At 39.3% G+C, this 19823-nt stretch overlaps 1 protein-coding gene across 4 annotated transcripts in view; it reads left to right on the top strand.

The window, feature by feature from the left end:
* The window catches only part of FAM120A (family with sequence similarity 120 member A), a 55412-nt gene extending 36532 nt beyond the window's left edge, over positions 1 to 18880 (top strand). For 2 of the 4 annotated variants that reach the window (XM_059823010.1, XM_059823011.1), the window contains exons 11-18: positions 893 to 1142; positions 2463 to 2577; positions 6260 to 6469; positions 7609 to 7792; positions 8767 to 8904; positions 10350 to 10491; positions 14247 to 14343; positions 16978 to 18880. In XM_059823010.1, the coding sequence (XP_059678993.1) occupies positions 893 to 1142; positions 2463 to 2577; positions 6260 to 6469; positions 7609 to 7792; positions 8767 to 8904; positions 10350 to 10491; positions 14247 to 14343; positions 16978 to 17289 (1448 nt within the window). In that variant the 3' untranslated portion in view covers positions 17290 to 18880. Of the gene's footprint in view, positions 1 to 892; positions 1143 to 2462; positions 2578 to 6259; positions 6470 to 7608; positions 7793 to 8730; positions 8905 to 10349; positions 10492 to 14246; positions 14344 to 16977 lie in introns of all 4 variants that reach the window. The other 2 variants (XM_059823009.1, XM_059823012.1) reach the window with 2 other exon arrangements.
* The last annotated feature ends 943 nt before the right edge of the window (positions 18881 to 19823 follow it).

Raw genomic sequence — 19823 nt, forward strand, 5'->3', positions numbered from 1 at the left:
CTCTCTGGGCTGTAACCTGGGGTTTCGCTAACGAGCTCCTTGAATCTTTCCATGGGCTCTGAGTTAAGAAGGGTGCAAACAAATTTTGAGCTGTGCCGAACTTGGGGTCATTCCAAGGCCAAAGGTATCATTTCTCAGTCTTGACTTTTTTTTTTTTTGTCTTTTTAAACTTGCGTTCTGTTTTGGTTGCCTTCAAACATGCAAAGGGAGATGATTTAGCAGCAATATTGAGTCGAACAGTCTTTGTTTTGATGTGGATGAAAGGGAGCTTAGCAGACACAAAAATATTAACCTCTTAATAGAAAGCAGTGCAGTAAATTGAAAGGCTTATGTAAAGCACTATTTTGTAACATTTTCAGGGAAAAAAAAAACAAAACCTAAACCCACCCATGTTTGAGATCTCATTCCATTGCAGTAGTTGAACAACCACAAACAAGTATAAGTTTTAGGTCTGATTTCAATAAAATCACTAGGATCGTAATGTTTTTAAAAGACAATATAAGGAATATATTTGTATTTATGTACTGTTTTTATTTATCACTGTAGGTTTTTGATGAATGCAACAGATATTTTAGGGGAAAATTGCATTTTCAAATTATGCTGTTTGCTTTAGAAAAATACGTGTAGTTCCTTTCTGTTGTGTATTTGAAAATAATAATGTAACGTTCCTAGCGTACGCTTGGTTGCATGCACTTAATTTGTAGGTGATCACAGTTGAAAGATGGTCCATACAGAGTTTGAATTACCAATTTGGCAATGTAATCCAGAACATCGGTATCTATCGCAGTCTCGAAGTAATGCTTTTTGGATCGAAATCTCTTGCACGTAAAGTTGTAAATATCCAATGCTTTTTAACTCAGGATGTTTTCTTTCAACTGTTGCCATTTTGTAGTTTCACCAGTGATAATTAAAGAATGGGCTGCTTACAAAGGAAAATCTCCTCAAACCCCTGAGCTGGTGGAAGCACTTGCATTCAGGGAATGGACCTGCCCTAATCTGAAGAAGTTGTGGCTGGGAAAAGCAGTAGAAGACAAGAACCGAAGAATGCGGGCGTTTTTGGCCTGTATGAGATCAGATACACCAGCAATGCTCAATCCAACTAATGTGCCCACTCATCTTATGGTGCTCTGTTGTGTACTAAGGTCAGTGTTACCTTAAAGTAAAACGGTGTAAAGGAAAGGTTTTACCGCATAATCTTTCTGACGTATCTAACTTTGTAGTAAACCACGAGTATAGAAAGTGTTAATTCATATTTGCAACATCACTAGGAGGAGGGGTTTGTTTTGGTTTTAGTACATTGCTGCTGCGAGTCTTAAAAGCACGCTGTATATTCAACGTTTCTTTCTTCAGTCTCTAGAGGACTGAAGGGAGGAGGAAAAAAAATCCTGTATTGCAAAGAGGCCTCTGTAGCATTTGAATTAGTTTACTCTTACTATACTCTAGGCTTCACCTTACTAAAAAATACCATTTGGGGTCTCAGAGGCTGTGTTGGTGAAGTTGTAAAGCCAAAGAGAGAGTTCTTGGGAGAACAGCTGCATAGCAGCTTATCAGGATGCAAAGTTCACGTGAATGATACTCTGCCTATGATGTGTTAGATTCCCTGTGTTAGAATTGCTCATCTGATAACCAACAGTTGAAGTATTAATTCTATACTTCAGCTTTTCAAAGAGAAAGTCACAAGGTCCAAAATACTTACCTTTTTAACTTTCAGATGGAAAATTGACTGAGGAATTGAGAGATGCTTACCTTTTTGGAAAAGGGTGATTATTTCAATACAACTAGCTTATAAATCTTGCAGAATCCAAGGTTAGCACATGAACAATTTTAAGCCATCTTTGAGAGCGATAAATGTAAATTTGTCTTCAGTTCTATTGTACTTTGTCTTACCTTCTGAGCACTAAAACTCCATTGTTTTTCTCCTTATAGAATAGTAAGTTTACAAAAAATAGTCCAACTGATATCTTAAAGCAGAGCTCCTCATTCATTTGGACAGCATGTTTCTCTCCTGTGACATGTGGCATGTTTAAATTGTTGTTCATTAAGACGTGATGAGCACAAAATTCACCGACTAGCTAATTTCTGAGTAATGTGTTATCTGGAAACCATGTTCACAAAGTCCTTTTATGGTTAGTCTTTTTTATAAAGAACATTATATTATTATATTTTAGATGTATCAGAATCCACTTATGTTTTAAATTCTATTTTGGTGGCTTGTCCTCCCCTTCTTCACTGGAAGCAGGCTCTTGCACAACTGATTCACAGCCAGTAGCTCTTCCAGATGAATTTAAACAAATTTAAACTTCAAATCTACTTAGTGTTTTGGCCTTTTTAACGATACAAGTCTAAACAACATAAAACATTTTGTTGTTGTTGTTGCATTCTTGTGACTTCTGATCAAATAAAATACCACTTGATTCACCTGTTAAAGGAAGCTTCTGAATAATTCTGGGCTTCCTCTATAGGTATATGGTACAGTGGCCAGGGGTTCGTATACTTCGTCGCCAGGAACTTGATGCTTTTCTTGCCCAAGCATTGTCTCCAAAGCTCTACGAACCTGACCAGCTTCAGGAACTCAAGGTAATTCTTCAACTATAACTTTCATAATTCAAGAGATTTGTTCCCAGCCGATCCATATTGTTAAGTGTAGCGGGTGATGTGTGTGTGCCTGTCTCGTCACTAAAAGCCTTGCATAATTACCTGTACATTCCAAAATATTAATCTTACTATTTTAAGGTATTGCAAAGATTGGTAATCAGTTCTGTTTCACTGGTTGGATAGATAACTAAAATCTTAAACATATTCTATACTGCAGAACCTTTTCTCACCATAAAAATGCGGGAGGAAAAAAGGGAAAACAGTTTATTAATACTCACAGAATTGTAGAAATAATTATTTTGATGATTTTAGAGGTTAAGATCTCAAAGTTTCTATTTTTTTCTAATACAGTAGTATTATATGAAGCTAGCTAGTTGATAGAGTTGTTTAGTATGGTATCCTTATTGTAAATAGAGAATGCCTATCAATCTGTGCAACATTGTCTTACTCTGGGGGATTTCCCTGTTCACCTTGATGTGCTCACAGTGAAATTTCCTCTTCTAGCCTTTGAGCTAAAATATATGAGATTTGGTTTTTGCTTTCACCTTGTTTGCTCTTCAGAGTCTGTTCAGAACCTACTGTGAAGTTCTCTGAATAAAATGGTAGAATTTAGTCCTTTTTTTTTTTTTAAGCAAACATTTTTCTGAACGGAAATAATTTTGGATACTTTTTTCTACATAATGTGTCTTAAGCCCAATAGTGTATTTGATAACTGGAAGCTGTGGGGAGGTATTAGGATGCATAGGGAATGCACAGCTGGAAGTGAACCATCTTATCTCCTGCCTGCATTAATGATCAACATAGAGAAGGAGGTGAGATGCTGATCGCCTCTCCGTGATGCAACCTCAGGTTGAAGAAGTCGTTTCAGGTAGTCTTTCAGGTACCGTAGGGCTCAGGAAAGTCTAGTGACCAGTTCTGCTCCCAGCAGTGCCTGGACACAGGCTGTCCTTAGTTAAGTCAGCAAGGAGAAGAAAGTACTTGTTTCCCAGGTTTGTTCGTACTCACAGGTACATGCTGCAGAGGGGCACAGGCAAAAGCAGCAATCCTAGCACCGCTCTTCTCAGAAGAAACGGTAATTAAGCTCACGCAGATTTCAGCTGTTAGGCTTGTCTAAGGAATATTTTGCCGCTGATACCAAGTCTGCAAGAGCATTCGCAAAGCCAGCAAGTGAATCTCTTCTGTGGATGACGAGCAGAATCTGGCTTGCATTCCTACATGTAGCACCCTGGCAAGGACTTCTTAGTCTCAAGCTATAAACTAAATCAGTCTGCTCGTGGAAACCCAGCATTTGGCCATAGAAGTACTAGTAAACATAAGGGAAAGAAAACAACTGAATCCACTTTGGAATCTATTTGAGCTTATCACACAGCAAATAGAAAATTCACGTGTTAGCAATCTTAATGGCAGAGTTAACAGAAAAAGAAAATCCTTTTCCCATATACCAAAGAGTGAATGGCAACAGCTCAAATAGTAAATAAATAAAATCCAGCAGGAAGAAATTTATTTGGGCTTTCCCTGTTGCTGAAATAGATGTGAAGAAACACAGGATGAAGACAGCTATAACAAACACCTGATGAGTTCATGCAAGACTGCTTGTTTGCTTCAGCACTTAGAACTGGATTGCTGCTGGCATGGGTTGTAAGCGTTCTGGACTCCTGAGATCAGCATTTTTGAGTGTTCCTCATTGTGGCTAATTCCTCAAAAGCAGCCTGAATGTAGATGCTGTCTGTCAGGAGAATTATTCAGGTGTTTGCTGGAACTCCTTTTCAAAGTGTTTACTAGATGTTCATGCTGGAAGCCCTGTGTGCTTACCGGGCCTTTCAGAGCCCCAGAGATTCTGGTCCATAGAAAGTGACAGTTGTCTCCCTTGTATGAAGAGCAGTACTTTGTCTTCAGGGAAGCGTGTGGCCAACCGCTGCCAAAGGAATGAACTGGCAATGAGTTATCCTGTATGTTCAGAAGAAATGTACGTAGCTCTGAGGTAACAAAAGTTGGACTCGGCAGAGTACAGCGGAGAGCCTTCTAAAGTCTCGTGAGAACCAGGAGAGCATGGTTCGAGACATCTGCCCCAAGCTCTCCTGACGCTGAGTAATTGTACCTGTGGGTATCGTTGGAAATTCAAATGACAGTTTTGTAGGCAAGGCTGGATGCGTCAAAGCACAGCAGTGTCTCAGCCACTTAATCTTCAGTGTCCATTTTCAAAATGCAACACAATAAACAAATAGCGTGTAGGGGTAGAGATTTTGGCAAAGGTATCTATGATAAGAGTTATCGAAGTCTTGCCTCTATCTTAAGATTTGATGCAAAGAGGAGGAAACCCCACTGTGAGAATTGCAGGTCTTGGTGATCTAAGAAAGGAATTCCTAGAGAAAAGATTTTTTCCATTCCAACACAAAATGAAAGGCAGAGACAAGGCAAGTGATAAACAGCATACAGTATTTTTGTCTAATAGAAATTGTTCTCGAAGTTTTATTTTTAAGTCATACCTGAAGAGTAATATGGATCATTTCCATAATATATATGGGTTAACTGAAAGATGCACTATTTCATGCAATGTTGTTAACTGTCTTCATATGAAGCAGCTGCTTCTCTTTTTGTTGAAGTCAGACAGAAAGAGCAGCTGAGTTTGAACCCAGCTGCATATCTGCAAAACGATCTGGATAGTCTTTTGGATCTTAAAGGGTGCTTATGCATAAGGAAGGTAATGTAGTTTAATTTTAAAATTTAATAACAAGGTCTTGAAAATGTTCCCAAGAAAAGGCTGATATTTTCAGAAGTATTTTAGAGAACACCAGTAGTGATATTTTCTTATGACAGAGCTAAAAATATATTTGCTGCAAGCAAATCCTTTTTGCTTCCACCACCAGCTATTATTCACTATTTAATTCTACCTTTGTGTATCTATCCTGCATCCTAAATAAAGCTATTGTATGCATAAACGTTACTTCATTAATAAGAGACACATTCTAATAGCAAAATCTTGAATCCAGCTAATAGAAAATCCGTTATAAAGGAGTTGGAAGGGAAATGTGGTACATGGGAAGAAAAATTGAATGCTAATGATCAGCTCATTCCTGAAACTTTCTACAAAATATCTCAGAAGCATAAGATAGTTCAAAATTTTTTCATGAAATTTTCTACTGCTAATTTTCTATAAGTGTCTTTAAAGCTTTTCCTTGCTATAACATGCTTCAGCATTGTTTGAAAAACTCTGTACTGCATATTTATCAATGATCTTAATGCAGCTAAAGTATGCATCTTACACAGTTTAGGCACCGCGTGCCACAAATTCAGGATGTGTATTTTACTTGAAACTTTTTATTGACTCCTTGATAAGGAATTGAGGTAAAACATTAAAATATTAGAAATAATTTTCTGTGCTTTGTTATTGAGAAAATAGAGGTTTTTGGTTTTATTTCTCACCTCTAGAGTGGATGGATGGGAACAACAGCCTTCCTGAGTATTGCAGTTTTGCACATACAGGCAATAGATTCTGGTGCATTCTTCTAGTCAAACTGGCAATTACGTGTGAAAAGCCTGGGCGACCTTTTAAAATCGCTCTGTTTTCAAGAGTTTTGAAAATATTGTAACTATTGGAATAACTTGGAATTACATCTCAATATTATCTTACTAAATTCACGATTTTTTTGGGTTTTTTACACAGATTGAGAATCTCGATCCCCGAGGAATTCAGCTGTCTGCTTTATTTATGAGTGGCGTCGATATGGCGCTTTTTGCAAATGATGCTTGCGGACAGCCTATTCCATGGGAGCACTGCTGTCCGTGGATGTATTTTGATGGAAAATTATTCCAGACCAAGCTCATCAAAGCAAGCCGGGAGAAAGTTCCGCTCATTGACCTCTGTGATGGTCAGGTGGGTAGTTTCAGCAGTGTGCCAGATTTTCAGAAGTGTTAGGTGTGGTTGGTTTATTAGTCATTTACTTCACGTGTCGTCTCTTCACTTTTAAAAGAGAAATATGAGGTGAATGGCTAATAGGTATTTTTCAGCTCTATTTACTCTCCTCCTCTTGTCGGTGATTGAGATGACATTTTGGTAGATTTGGAAAAAGTAAACTGGCGTAAATGTTAATTTAATATGTTTCTCTCTGGAAACGGAAACTTGAATTCAATTGCGATGTAATGAAGGACTCCGAGTTGAAAACTATCTCTGCTCATTTGTTCAAGTACTGTCTTTTTTGGGTCAGGCTAGCAAGACTGTTGCAAAGGACTAAGCTGCAATGGTTTCACAGTGAAAGAAAATTTGTGATTTCTAACTTATTTTACAGGCTGTGAAGTCATTCTTAAGCTTAAAATCTTTTCACATTTCTTACCACCATCTTAAAATGCAAATGAATTAGGGTTTTTCTGTATCCAAATCATGCAAAGTCATTATCTAACTATAAAAAGAGGAAACTGATAAAAATCAACACTTTACTGAATGACCAAAACTTTTTTTTAATTTTTTGGGAGGTATGAAATCTTAACAGCCTACCTCTTCTTATTTCTGACTCACGGGAAACTGATCACAGATTAAATATTGATGATGGCTGTGGTCCCTCTCAGGCTTGTTAGCCTCCAGGCATGATTTAGCCTGTTTACATAGATTTTGTTTTGCACTCCAGGTTTATGACGATTACTCTGTTTAAAGTAAAGGGCTGCATTAAGTGTTCAGGAGACTATAGACGGAGGTTTCTCAGTTCCTTTCTGGAAAAGCCTTTTCAAATTTTAAACTGTTTCTGTGTTACCGACTTCTAAACTGTCACAGTATTTAGACTCCCATCTCTCTACCGATACATAAAGATTTTCTTGTGAACAATTTGAATATCGTTGAACTATTAATAGGTATGCAAGACAGATTATTGTCATTTTCTAGTGAGCTTTATGGAATTTGTTTGCAGTAGTTATCTACTATTCTATTATTTTGCGGTGTTCTTTGAATTTGTTGTGTAAATGTAGCTTTATACCATTGACACCAGAATTTTAATATCTTTGTGACTTTCTCTTTATTCGTAGGCTGAGCAGGCAGCCAAGGTTGAAAAGATGCGTCAGAGCATCCTAGAAGGATTAAATTTCTCCAGGCAGAACCACCCTCTCCCTTTCCCACCTCCACCTGCCATGCCTTTCTATCCAGCTTCTATGTATCCTCGACACTTTGGGCCAGTCCCACCACCTCAGGGCAGGGGGAGAGGCTTTGCTGGTAAGTGATGGGACAGTGGTGCGAAACGTGTTGCTGTGAAGCATTATCTTGTCTTCCACATTCCCAAAACGATGAACTGATTTGCTTGTTCAGTTTCATAGGAAAAATAAGTAACAGCAAGTGGTTGGTGCGTGTTGTCATGTGCCAATCACTGTATTTTGTTACTTTTATTAGCCATAGCCTTGCAATATGGAATGTGTTGTATTGCTGTGTATTTCCATCAGGATTTTTAGTAACTGTGCCAGATCAAAATATTTTTACTGCTATTTTATGAAATGGAAAAAAGAGGAATGGATCAACACTGGATGATATGAAGAGGCTCTTATGTGCACTGTACATTGCTTCAAAACGTTTATATTTATAAATATTAAGAACGCCTAAATTAATGGACACAGATTAACTGTCAGGGTTGAAGACACCCTTTCCTCCTCCCCACCCCTCTGTATTTTGCTACAGTCATTTAACCATTGGCACCCTTGAGTGTAAATACTGCTGTAACCATTCCAGGCTGTTCCTAGAATTGTTCCCTTTCTCAAAACCTCTCCGGTACCAAGGCCCATAGGTGTATTGATACTGGACGTTGGGAGTAAGACGTTCTTGGGGTGCCACAGCTGTAGCCGTCGGAGCTCATTGCCAAAAAATTGTTGCAATCCTTTCAGTGTTCATTATGCCGTAGAAGTTGGGATGCCTGTTCCAAACCCAGGTTAAAGGCCTGCTATTTGGATAAGAGACCCCGTGCTCCCTAAGGCAGCAGGACATCTTTGGCCGGGGCTTCCTCGGCGGTGGTGGCTTGCTCCCGCGCAGCATCGCCCGGGCTGGCCATGGGCTGCTCCTGCCCAGCCTGCAGGAGCGCAGCCCTCCCTGCTGACTCCGGAAGGATGGAAGGAGGCAGCAGCATCTCTGCTAGGGGCCTTCCCGGATGCCTGGCCCCCTCACAGCTTTTCCCCTGTCTTTCTTTACCCTGGGTCTAACAGGAGTCTATGGCTTTGGAGGCCCTTATGGGGAAACAGTAGCCACAGGTGCTTACCGGGCCTTCCGGGTGGCGGCAGCGGCAGGACACTCCGGAGCCTTCTCTGGCAATGACAGCAACAGGACTAGCAAGTTTCAGGGCGGTAATTATACCCAAAACCCTTTTCTTAGAGCTTCTGGCAACGGCTTCCTTCACTTTACGGTTTGGTCTGAGGCTTTCCTACTGACTGCCGGTCTCCCTTTCTCCCTAACTGTCTCAGCTCTCCCTCTCTAGAGCCTGCCCAGGCTGCTGTCTGCTCTGCTCTCCCAAGGTCCCCTCCGCAAGCCCCCTCGGCGCCAGCCTCTCTCACGCCTAGAAACCCTCCTCCAAACACAGGATAGCTGTAAAACCTAACGAGACGCTCTGTCTCCCGTGCTTCAAAATGCAAGAGTGGAATCTGTAATCAGCTGAACTTTGCTTGAATGTATTAACGGTTATTTTTTGAAGTTCGGGCGCAGTTGAGCTTTTTGCAAAAACAATCCAACGTAGAAATGACTGACTTCAGTATTACTGCTAACCCGTTCTTCGCTGGCATCAGTGTCGGCGTGGACACAGGCGTGAGACTTACTTACCTCCCTGTGTGCCCGTTGCTCGTCTCCTGTACGAGGTGGGACCATGGAAACCTGTTAATTCCAATCCCCCGTGTAGGGTAAAATTTTTCCGTATGTTTAGCTGTTCTTTCTGGCCTCTGAGCTTTTATCCTAAGAGCGAACGTACCTCTAATGCTTCATTATGTGAATAACTTTGCCCCCATAAACAATGTGCATTTGAAGCTGAAAGACTCGTACAAGGAAGTATGAACCTTTTTGAATTTCATCAGTAATTTAGTTCCTAGCGTATTAACGTTTGAAGACTAATCGCGGCTGCATAAATGCTGTGTTTTGTAACCCATTCAGTGCTGATGGTAACATCTGGCTCAGTTGCACTTAACCTAGATTTCTTGAAATATATGTTACGCCCCAGTGTTGATTTTTAAGGGCAAAACACAGGTATAAAGATACGAGCAACTTGAGTAGAAGGTGCATTCGTATTTTAGACAATTGCAATTTTAGCTGCTTTCTTGGTAGGGGAAGGATAAACCTACCTTTTACACCCAGATCAGTTTAAGTGCTATATTTTTATAACAACTTAGTACAGATAATCCTGCCTAGTAAATTGTTTATAGCAATTATAATCTGTCTGTCTTCTGCTGCTATTTGGTGTTCACTAAAAAGTGCCTTTAAACCTGCAAAAATTACTTCTTCATTAGGAATGCAGGAAAAAAAAATCTTCAGATAGCTTGTAAAATTTCACTTCAGTTTAAACTGAAATACTCATAGAAGATCATTTTTCTTTTCAGAATTCATATCTATTTTTAAAAAGGGGGGGGAAAGAAAGACTCTTGGAGTTATGATACTTCTGAAAGACTGCAAAATGAGAAATAATCTCCCAGTATCAAAAAAGGAAACTGTATATGTGACAAAATCTGGGCAAACCAGTTTTCCATTCATTCGTAACTTCAGTGTTATGATTGTGAAGATCAAGGTTTGGTTTTGCTTTTATGTGCAGGAGTCCAACCTATTCCTTCTCAGGGAGGGAAACTTGAAATTGCCGGCACTGTAGTCGGCCATTGGGCTGGAAGCAGACGTGGACGAGGGGGTAGAGGGCCATTTCCTCTGCAGGTCGTTTCTGTGGGAGGACCAGCGAGAGGGTAAGTGCAATCTTCTGGAACGTACTTTTCATATGTAATTTAATGATTGGGGAAACAAGTAAAACAGGGGAAAGTTGGAGGCATTAGAAATTGCATGCAACACATTTTAGGACACATTAGGTAATTTATACCCACTGAATATTCAAGAAAAGCATTTACATTCATTTTAAGATGTTTTTAATCAGTTACTCGGATGAGTATAAGCGTTTTCATGTGCAAATAAAATTCATACTCTGAATGTGATAGATATAGATAGATAGATAGATATACACACACACTGGAATGTTTTGCATGAGGAAATGACTTGGGGGCTTTCTCTTACGTGAAATCAATAAATACATTATACCTGATCAAAACTATCACAGTACTCAATTACTTTCTTTGTCGTGGTAGAATATTTAGTAAGACGTATGATAAAATTTTTAATAACTTCGTGATGTAATTCTTCTGTGAAGCAGAAAACACCTGAAGGACATTTCTAGGTTTAATAGTTCTCTGCTACAGTCATGATGGGAGATGTGCTTAAAAGAATATTAATTTCTTCAGCTCTTCCACTTCTTTTCACTACAGCTGAAATTACAGGTGCACAACATTTCTGAAAAAGAAATACTTTGTTACAAAAATACCTAGTCCTTTTAAGATTATATTTTTTCCATAGGCTTAATTGTTCTGTGCCTTACAGAACTGTCTGTCATCTTTGATTAAGATTGCATCTGTTACAGCAGACAATCCCAAAGTAATGTGATTTATATATTATGTCAGTCTTTAACTACGTTAAAGGAATGGAGTAAAGTAGGTGTATTTATGCCACCTTGAGCCAGGAAGCAGCAGTCCGAAAGAATAAGTCTGAACTGCATGAATTCCTCTCTATCCATTAATTTAATCAAATGTGCGCTGTAAAGCATAGCGCTAAAGTCAGCAAGAGCTGTTGGAATGCCTGTCTTGTTGGGCTGGGTGAGGAAATGGTTGGATCTGAAGCCCCAGGAGAATGGGAGCAGAGGAAGAAGTGAGAGCTGGTGGTGTGGGGACAGGGAGAGGTAAGAACAGCAGAAACAAAGATTTAGAAGTTCAGCAGCAGGAAACAACGTTGGTGTAAGAGCAGAGCTGGCACTCAAGGGGAGCAAATTTAAGTAGGAACATTTTGTTCTCTAGAATGAGATTCAGTTGCCAAAACATAAGCATCCAGTGCTGTTCTAGATGCTTCAGACAACTGTCAGCTAACTGGGCAGGCTAGCGGGGTCCGTGGGACGCCTGTGCCCTTCCAGAGTAGCAGCTGGAGACCAGGGGAGTAAGCTAAGGAGGTGTATAATGAGGCACTAGGCTTCTTTGGGTATTTTAATCTTACTCCTCGTTTTCCGTGGACAAAATAACACTTGTCACCATTTAAATGAGGTTAGCGTGTGGTCATAAGCTCTGTTTTTCATGAGGATCCATGAATAGAAGAATCTGGCTTACTATGGAGCTTGTTACTTTTCTTCAGTTAAATGCACTGACTGCAGTACTGTTTGTGGAAAACGTCCGGGTAATTTGTAGTGTCGTACTCAAAGACTGCTGTCTGACTGAGGCACCCTGAGTGATGAACTGGAGACACCTTCAGGCTCCGATCTGGCTTACATGTATACATACCATTGACTTCCTTCACAGAATAGCAGTTCCTCCATTTTCTGAAAAAGCAAATCCATTAATTTATGCAAAACACCAGTAGCCAGGAGCTAACACTGCCAAGTCCTAAATTGAGAGCCCTCCTTGTCTGGGAAGCGATCAAATCACTGAAAGGGTGGTATTGCTCCTGCAAGTACCTTTACGACAGAGAAATACTATTCTCCAACAGTATCTTTTGAGTTAGGAGATAAAATTTCTCACGTTTTCTTTCTGTCAGAGGTACTGTCTTAGGGCAGTGAGGTTTGGGTGCAAGTTGTTGCCTCAAAAAGACAGGAAAACTGTCAATGCCAGATCTTCCTGTCTCCATCAAATCATAACTGATGTTAAATTCTTTGTGTGGCTTTACTAGCATTAGTCGAAGAGGGAGAAAGTACTGCAGGCAGCTTATCTGTTTGTTGTGTCAGCTGATACTAAAAATAAAACCTAGTGGGAAAACGCGCTAATGCTACTGTTTTGTCCAAAGACGGGTATTTTAAAGATCGGGGTTCGTGTTGGCAGATGCTGTTTCACACTAAAGAACATGACTAGGAAACTGCACAGTACGTCGCCTGCAATTTATCACCAGTCCCGCACCCTTCTATTTCATCTTTTATCTCTTTCAGCAGAGGGGATCATGTCAGGCTTGTGCGGCGCTGAACTTGAGTATTCTGATTGTGTAGAGTTGTACCAGCTGCTTTTTATTGGCTTCGATGTATCAACATATTTAGTGTGACTTTCTGAGTAGGAAAAATCTTACTCAGCTCCCTGAAGGGTATACTTCCACCTTGTAAAAAAAATTAGCAAATGGGATAGGTAAGCTCTGTTAAAATCTTTGGAAAGAACGCAGTGAGAGTTACTCAAACGTAAAACACAGCTCTTTCCTCTTTTTATTCTTTGCTGTTGCATTTAAATCCCAGTATTTAATTTCTTACTGCTCAGTGTGGGAATTTGCAGTGTGCGTGGACAGACTTGCATGGCACAGATCGCTGTTTTTCCACGAAGTCAGTTCAGCGTAACTTAGTTTTTGCAGCACGGCAGCAGAGGAAGCAGGAGCACTACAGAAAAGCTTACCTCCTCTTCAGGAAGTTTTTTGTACAGCTCGCAGGGACCTTGCTGGCATATGGGAATTGTCAGGTATTTGGAAAATGAGATACAGTTGAATTGCGGCTGTCATTTGTTTCCAGACTGGCAAACGGGGCAATTGCAGCCCACGCAGCTTGAAGACTGGGCTGGATGCAGGCCTGGACCTGAGCAGCACTCGGCTGCTCTGTGCCAGCTTTAGAGGGGTCAGTCCTCGTGCTGGGACCTCCCGGGCAGTGGATTTGGAGGAAAAGTAGGGCAATCACGTATTTCTGCTAGAGAAAACACAGAATTTTTAGGTGAGAAGTAGTCCTTGACTTCATGATAAGGAAGTTGAGTTTCTGCCATTGATGGCATTACAGTAGTTTTAGCTGGGTGAAAGTTTGTTTTGATCTCATCTAATCTTTATTGAATCAAATCAAAAAGCCACCACACTACCCGATGTGTCCTGGTTGGAAGTCTCCATTTGAAAGCATCCAAACTCGATAAATTGCTACATGTCAGATATGGCTGAAGCCTCCTTTTTTCTCTCAGGTTCTTAGATAATTTTATATTCTCCCATCAAAACTGAAGCAATTTCGTATTTTGCCTTCCTTTCTTTTATCTGATTTCTTCTGTCTAGCATGTTTATACATGGGAAGTGTTATTAAATGGGAGGAATGGCCTTATAAATGGTTCAAATTGTTGGCATAATTTTTAAGGTGAAAGTATTTTTTAAAGCGCTGTAAGGATAATTTGAAACCTTGAAAATGTTTCTGCAAAGCTTGAAAGTACTCATTTATTGTTCTTCTGGAAGTGAAATACAGAATAGTCATTTTATTGCTACGAAAACAAAAGGTTTGTTAGGTTTCATATGCTTGCAAGCAGTAGAACCCTGTAATTCCTAATCAGTCATACTGCTTCTTTAAAGAAATGTAAATGTTAGTCACTAGACAGTAAAGCTAGAAAAAATCTTCCAGCAAAATAAAATTTAAAGTCATTTTAAACAAAGCTGATATGTATTTTTCTTTATTCCTTTTCCTTAAAACTTACAGGCGTCCTAGAGGAGTTATTTCCACTCCAGTGATAAGAACTTTTGGAAGAGGCGGAAGGTACTATGGGAGAGGTTATAAAAGCCAGGGAGCAATTCAGGTAATAAAGCCATGTGCCTGACTTCAAAACACTCTAGTTTACAGGCTAGTATGGTACGGACTTCCAGACCAGCTAATAGTGACAAGCACAACTTTAAAAGATAAAAGTGTTTCTTACAGGGATCTTGCCTACGTGTTGAAGCTGTAAGCTGCGCAAGCAGTGATGGATGACAGGCTAGTGTTGCATCTCAATTATAAGCAAACTTTGGTTATAAAGACAGACGTGGAAAAATGTCTTTTGATGTGAAGGCTGTGCCTACACAGGTCTAACCAGCCGTGGGAGTAGAAGAAAATTTAGGAAAATGGGAGAAATACAAAGCTGAAAGAAATTAGCTGTTTCTGTTCCCGCCCCACCAGTCTTTTCCCTGTTTCTTTTCTGGGACCACGGTCCGACCTCATGAAGAAAAATTAGTGGCAGTAGAAGGATCTTTGCTTCTGCATGGCTCCAAATATAAGAACTTACTCTAAACTTCCAGGAAATAACAGACCAGTCTTTGGCCCCATGAGCACACAGTTTCATTTTCGGTAACGACATATGAAGTGTCTGTGGGTCATGGATTTTGCTTTTTCCATGGATCCTTTAAATATAGCTGAAGCAAACTGCTGTTTCCGATTAAATGCCAGTTGCTTCAGAGTTATGTTTTCCTCCCTTTTCCATTGTTCTTGCTGCTATGCAGTTTTGAACGTTGATGCAAGTCCCAATGTTAATGGATGAGTGGGTAGTAAATAGGTGGGAAACTTTCACAATAAATATATGGATCTGCAATTCATCATGGAGACATTAGTATATAGGAGTAGGGGGGTGTTTGCCGGTATCAGACAGTAAGAGAAGGGATGTTCTCCAGTGGATAATGAAGCAACTATTAACTTCAAGTAAAACTTGCTGTGTTGTAGGTGTAAAAATTCAAATATTTCTCTTCCTTGTTAAATTTCTGTGTATACAGATTATATATGTCTACAAATGTACCTATGTATTTAAAGCTTTACCTCTTTTACTTTAAATAGAAGAGAAACCACTGTGTTAATTATATAGTATCTCATTTCCAAGTACTTTAACCTATGAAATAAAGGAAGCCCTGAGAAGGAGCTCCCAAATATTCTGGGCTTACTACAGGTTTACGCACGTGAATGTAGTTCAGGTGGTACCTGTAGGTGGGTGGTAGTAGACAGACAGACAGCAAGTTTGGGTATTCATATTTTTATTAATGATGAGTAATTTGGATGGTAAATACTTGTGATCACAAGGATCTTGGTCTAAAATAATGAAAATGCACGTGGTAGGGAGAACCTGGGAAACTTAATGCATTAACATTTTGATTGTGATACCCGGTTAAGATTTACTGGCAACAGCGTGCTTCCCTGTCTTACAAACCTGGGCAGTTAAGGAAAGAGTGCCTAGGTAGGGCCAGATTCAGACATGCGTGTTTACACCAAGTAAGATCCTCCCCGCAGTGGCTTTATTGCTACTTGTTACGAGGCGATACAAACACAGGTTGGATAATCTGACTGAAATAAGCAATTTTTCTTTATCAGACATAAGACATGCCTATTTTTTCACAAGATGAGACCTTTCAGTCTCGATCTGGAAAGAAACAAAAGCATGTACTTAATCTAAAACTTAACGCTTAGTAAAGCCCGTAAAGAAGTGCGTTTACACATGTGATAAATATTCATTGTCCTCATATGCCAGTCACAGACCTATGCAATGTTACTGCAGAATTTTTTGTGATTTTCTGGAAAACAAGGTTTGTGATCCTGACGCTGAAGAACAACAGTTCTTACTCACCTGCAAAATCTTGCAGCAGTTCAGATGAGTACTAGCCATGCTGTTTCTAGTATGTCAAAAGTAAGATTATTACACTATGAAACTGTTTGCTGTTGTTTGAGGTGTATAAGATGTCCGTATCGTAAGTCATTTCTTAGTACTTGGCTTTGTCAACAGCATGACAGATAGGAACGTTGCTTCTTAGCAGCCCAACCTGCTGATTTTGTTCTGTTGTTTAAAGCCCCTTATGTTTCGGGAACGCTAAGATTCATTGTTGCAGACACTTAAAAATCAACGTTCTAATGCCACATAAATCTGTTTTTTATTGCTATACTCAGTCTTGTAAGATTCTACTATATGCTTTTCGTATGAAGTCACTTTCCTAATCTCAGAAGCATATAGGCTAGTATAGATAATATTGCATGGTACTTCTGCACTTCTTCAAAAATTGTCTGAAAAAAAGTTTTGGTTTGTATTTGAATAACATGTAATCATATCATTAAATTCTAATCTATATGAACCAAGAAGCAGAGTTAAGCCGTATATTGATTCTCAGTTTGGGTGTTTCCAGACGTTTATGTAGCTCTTACATTGTGAAATAACAGAAGCATCCAAGTTAGAGAGGGCGTTTTGCCCCTGGAGCATCAGAAGGCATGGCGAGAAGGCACTCAGAAATACTGAAAACTCTTTCTCATCCGTGCTGTGCTGTTTATTTTGTATGCCACTTCTTATTTCAGCAGTACGTAACATTGGGTATTGGCTTGTGATACTTCTGCACCCTGCATGCTGCCTATTAATAGTGTCTTTGTAACAGATTGTAAATATGTAGCAGTGGTTCTTCAGTAATTTTCTTCTTTTTTTAAAAAATAGGGCAAACCTCCTTATGCTGCTTCAGCAGAAGAAGTAGCCAAAGAACTTAAGTCAAAATCAGAGGAATCTAAATCCTCAATTGTGTCTTCAGATGGATCCCTGGCTGAAAATGGAGTTGTGAATGAGGAAAAACCAGCTTCCCAGATGAATGGGAATACAGGAGACATCAGGGCTTCCAATCAGTCTGAAAGTGCCTTGAGTAATGACTCTAAAATGTGCAATACAAATCCTCACTTAAATGCACTAAATGCAGACAGTGTTTGCCATAAAGATGATACTCTTGAGGCCACTGTCTTAAAAAAAGAAGAGTAAACTTATTTTTTATAGAGGGTGAAGGATGTTGGGAAGGGTCAGGATTAGGAATATCTGGAAAGAAAGAGAGCCTACAGTTACGTACATTTTTTCCTTTCCGTAAGAGAAAAATGAGGACTTTGGAAATTCGGATCCCTCTTTGATGTCAGAGATTTAAACAACACATTTTTAGTTTTAACCAGTTGTAGTCAAAATGCTACAATAAAACAAAAAAGAAAGAGAATGAAGAGCATTTGACTCCCGCACTTAAAATGAAGTATACATAAAGTTTAAACTGGTTATGACAAAAGCTTGTAGTTTTGTTTTTTGAAATATAAAGAAAACAAATTTTGGCAGTCTTTAAGTATATATAGCTTAAAATATAATTTTTAGTACTTGGCACCATATGTATGCCATTATATTTGATTTTGCATTACTGTGTCACAATAAAGCTTTCTTTAAGGCTTTGATTTCATGATTATGGGGGGAAAAAGGCACAACCACAGTTTTTTCTTTCTTAAATTTCATCACCGTTGATGTGGTTCTTTTGTGTTAAAATGTGCAAACTATCGAAACTAAAAATTATAGAGTAATATTGCAGTTCTGCTGATTTTAAATATACATCATACATACTTTACAAGCAAGTTAAATGGAGATAAACTTGAAATCATAGAAGATGCAAATGACCTTTCAAAATAAACACAATGTGTTCTGAAACTTTTTGTGACTAATACCATGCATCCGTGATCAATGAACTATGTGGTTTTGAATCAGACGTAGACCATTAGTACTACTATTTGAGCTAAACTTCTGCATGGTTCATAATTTTTAAAGTGTGTAGTTAATATTATGCATGTTATTGTCCTCTTTCTTCCATTCTTACAAGTACTGTGCCCATTTGCAAAACAAAAAGCTAATAATCAGTAATAGTCCTATAAAAGATGTTAACTATGTTTAGTCATTGACTGATCTTGCTCTAACCTTAAAATTTTGTGATTATTGACCTCTGTTGCATTTATTCTAAAACTTAAAAAAAAAAAATTATCTAGCCGTTTTGAATATCAACGTTACCCTGGTGTACTCATTGCTGTATGCATTATTGTTCTCTGTTGCTGTTTTATGCCTTCATATTAGCAAATATGAAATTCTGTGAAAAACAAAAAAAAAAAAGCTTTGATCTTCAAAAAAAAAAAAGTACCCCCCTTCTGTAGCAGGAAACAAATGGCTTGTTCTTGAGAACTTTCCCATCAAGAATTTAGTATAAGCAAATATACCTGTATCATTTTGATGTTTTTGTTAGTGTTTCCAAACTTAATGTACTTCAAAATCAGAATCATTTCTTTATATTCGTTTTCATATAATTCTCCTGATGCTCTTCATCACACATTAGTGATCAGAAATGAGGTGTAATTCCCCATTCCCTGCCCGCAAGAGCTAAGTAGGTATCTTAATGTAAGTTGAAGGGAGTTCTGCCCCAACTCATGGATTGTGCAAGAATGAACTACTGTTGGGTTTGATTGGTTGTAGATGGATTGTGGTGTGGTGTATTTGAAGGCTATTGAATGCAACTTACAGTGCTTAATAAAAATCTTTATTCTTTTAGTATAAAATACTGTATGCCTTTTTTGTCAAATATTTTTTTAATTAACATGTTGTAAATAAAAGTTTTCCTATGCCCAAATAAAGTGATTGAGTTAGCAGACTACGTGATGTCCTCCCAAAAGACGGAGAAGGAAAACAGGACCTTTACAGGCTGCGCTCTCGGGGATACTGCGCTGATCGGAGTCATGCTTTGTCCTTCTTACTTTATGCAGCTATGTCAGACGGCCACGTTTAAATGCGAGATGGTTAGTAAGATGCAAATAAGACAGAAATAAGAGGGGCAGTTGTTTAAAGAAGAAAAAGACCAACCCCAGGTGCTCGCGGGGTTTGAAATACAAAATGATTGACAGTGCCTGTATTTCAGCTCCTCATAGCTGACCGTGAATTACTCCGTTAGGTGGGAATTTTCTCTACGTCATGGATCATACTGACATAGCATGAGGAGTTATAAATTTATACCTTGGTTGGTAGCAGGAGAGCTTTTTTTTGTCTGGGCACGCCCTTACTGTCTGCTTTCTCTATCTGGATGTTCATCTGTTCACTCCAGTGCCTGACACACACTGCTAAAAGCAGGCTCGCCCCGAGCGTTTTTGATCTCCTGTCGTGTCTACGTGAGCGGTGTTAACAGCCCTGCGCTCTCATGTAGACGCAGTTTATAGCGGCACAGCTGGGTTTTGTGCAAATGACGGCAATCAGTCTTCCTCTCTCCTTCCCAAGTCGGACGGGCTGGAGAGGGGCGGTTGTGCTGGTGGCACGGCAGCTATCCGGGGGATCCCGCTGTTGAACTCTGGCGGCATCGTGTCCCTTCCTGCCCTGCGCTGATGCTGTTATTCGCCCCATGTTAGAGCCTGTCGATTCCAGAAATACTATCCGCTCTCCTGTTCTGGTGAAGGTTCAAGGCACCGATTGCCCTCTTTCCCAGCAGTAGAGAGGATGTATTTCACTTTTCTAGC

Source organism: Gavia stellata, chromosome 12 (genome assembly GCF_030936135.1).
Source record: "Gavia stellata isolate bGavSte3 chromosome 12, bGavSte3.hap2, whole genome shotgun sequence".
In the NCBI taxonomy this organism is placed as follows: Eukaryota; Metazoa; Chordata; class Aves; order Gaviiformes; family Gaviidae; genus Gavia; species Gavia stellata.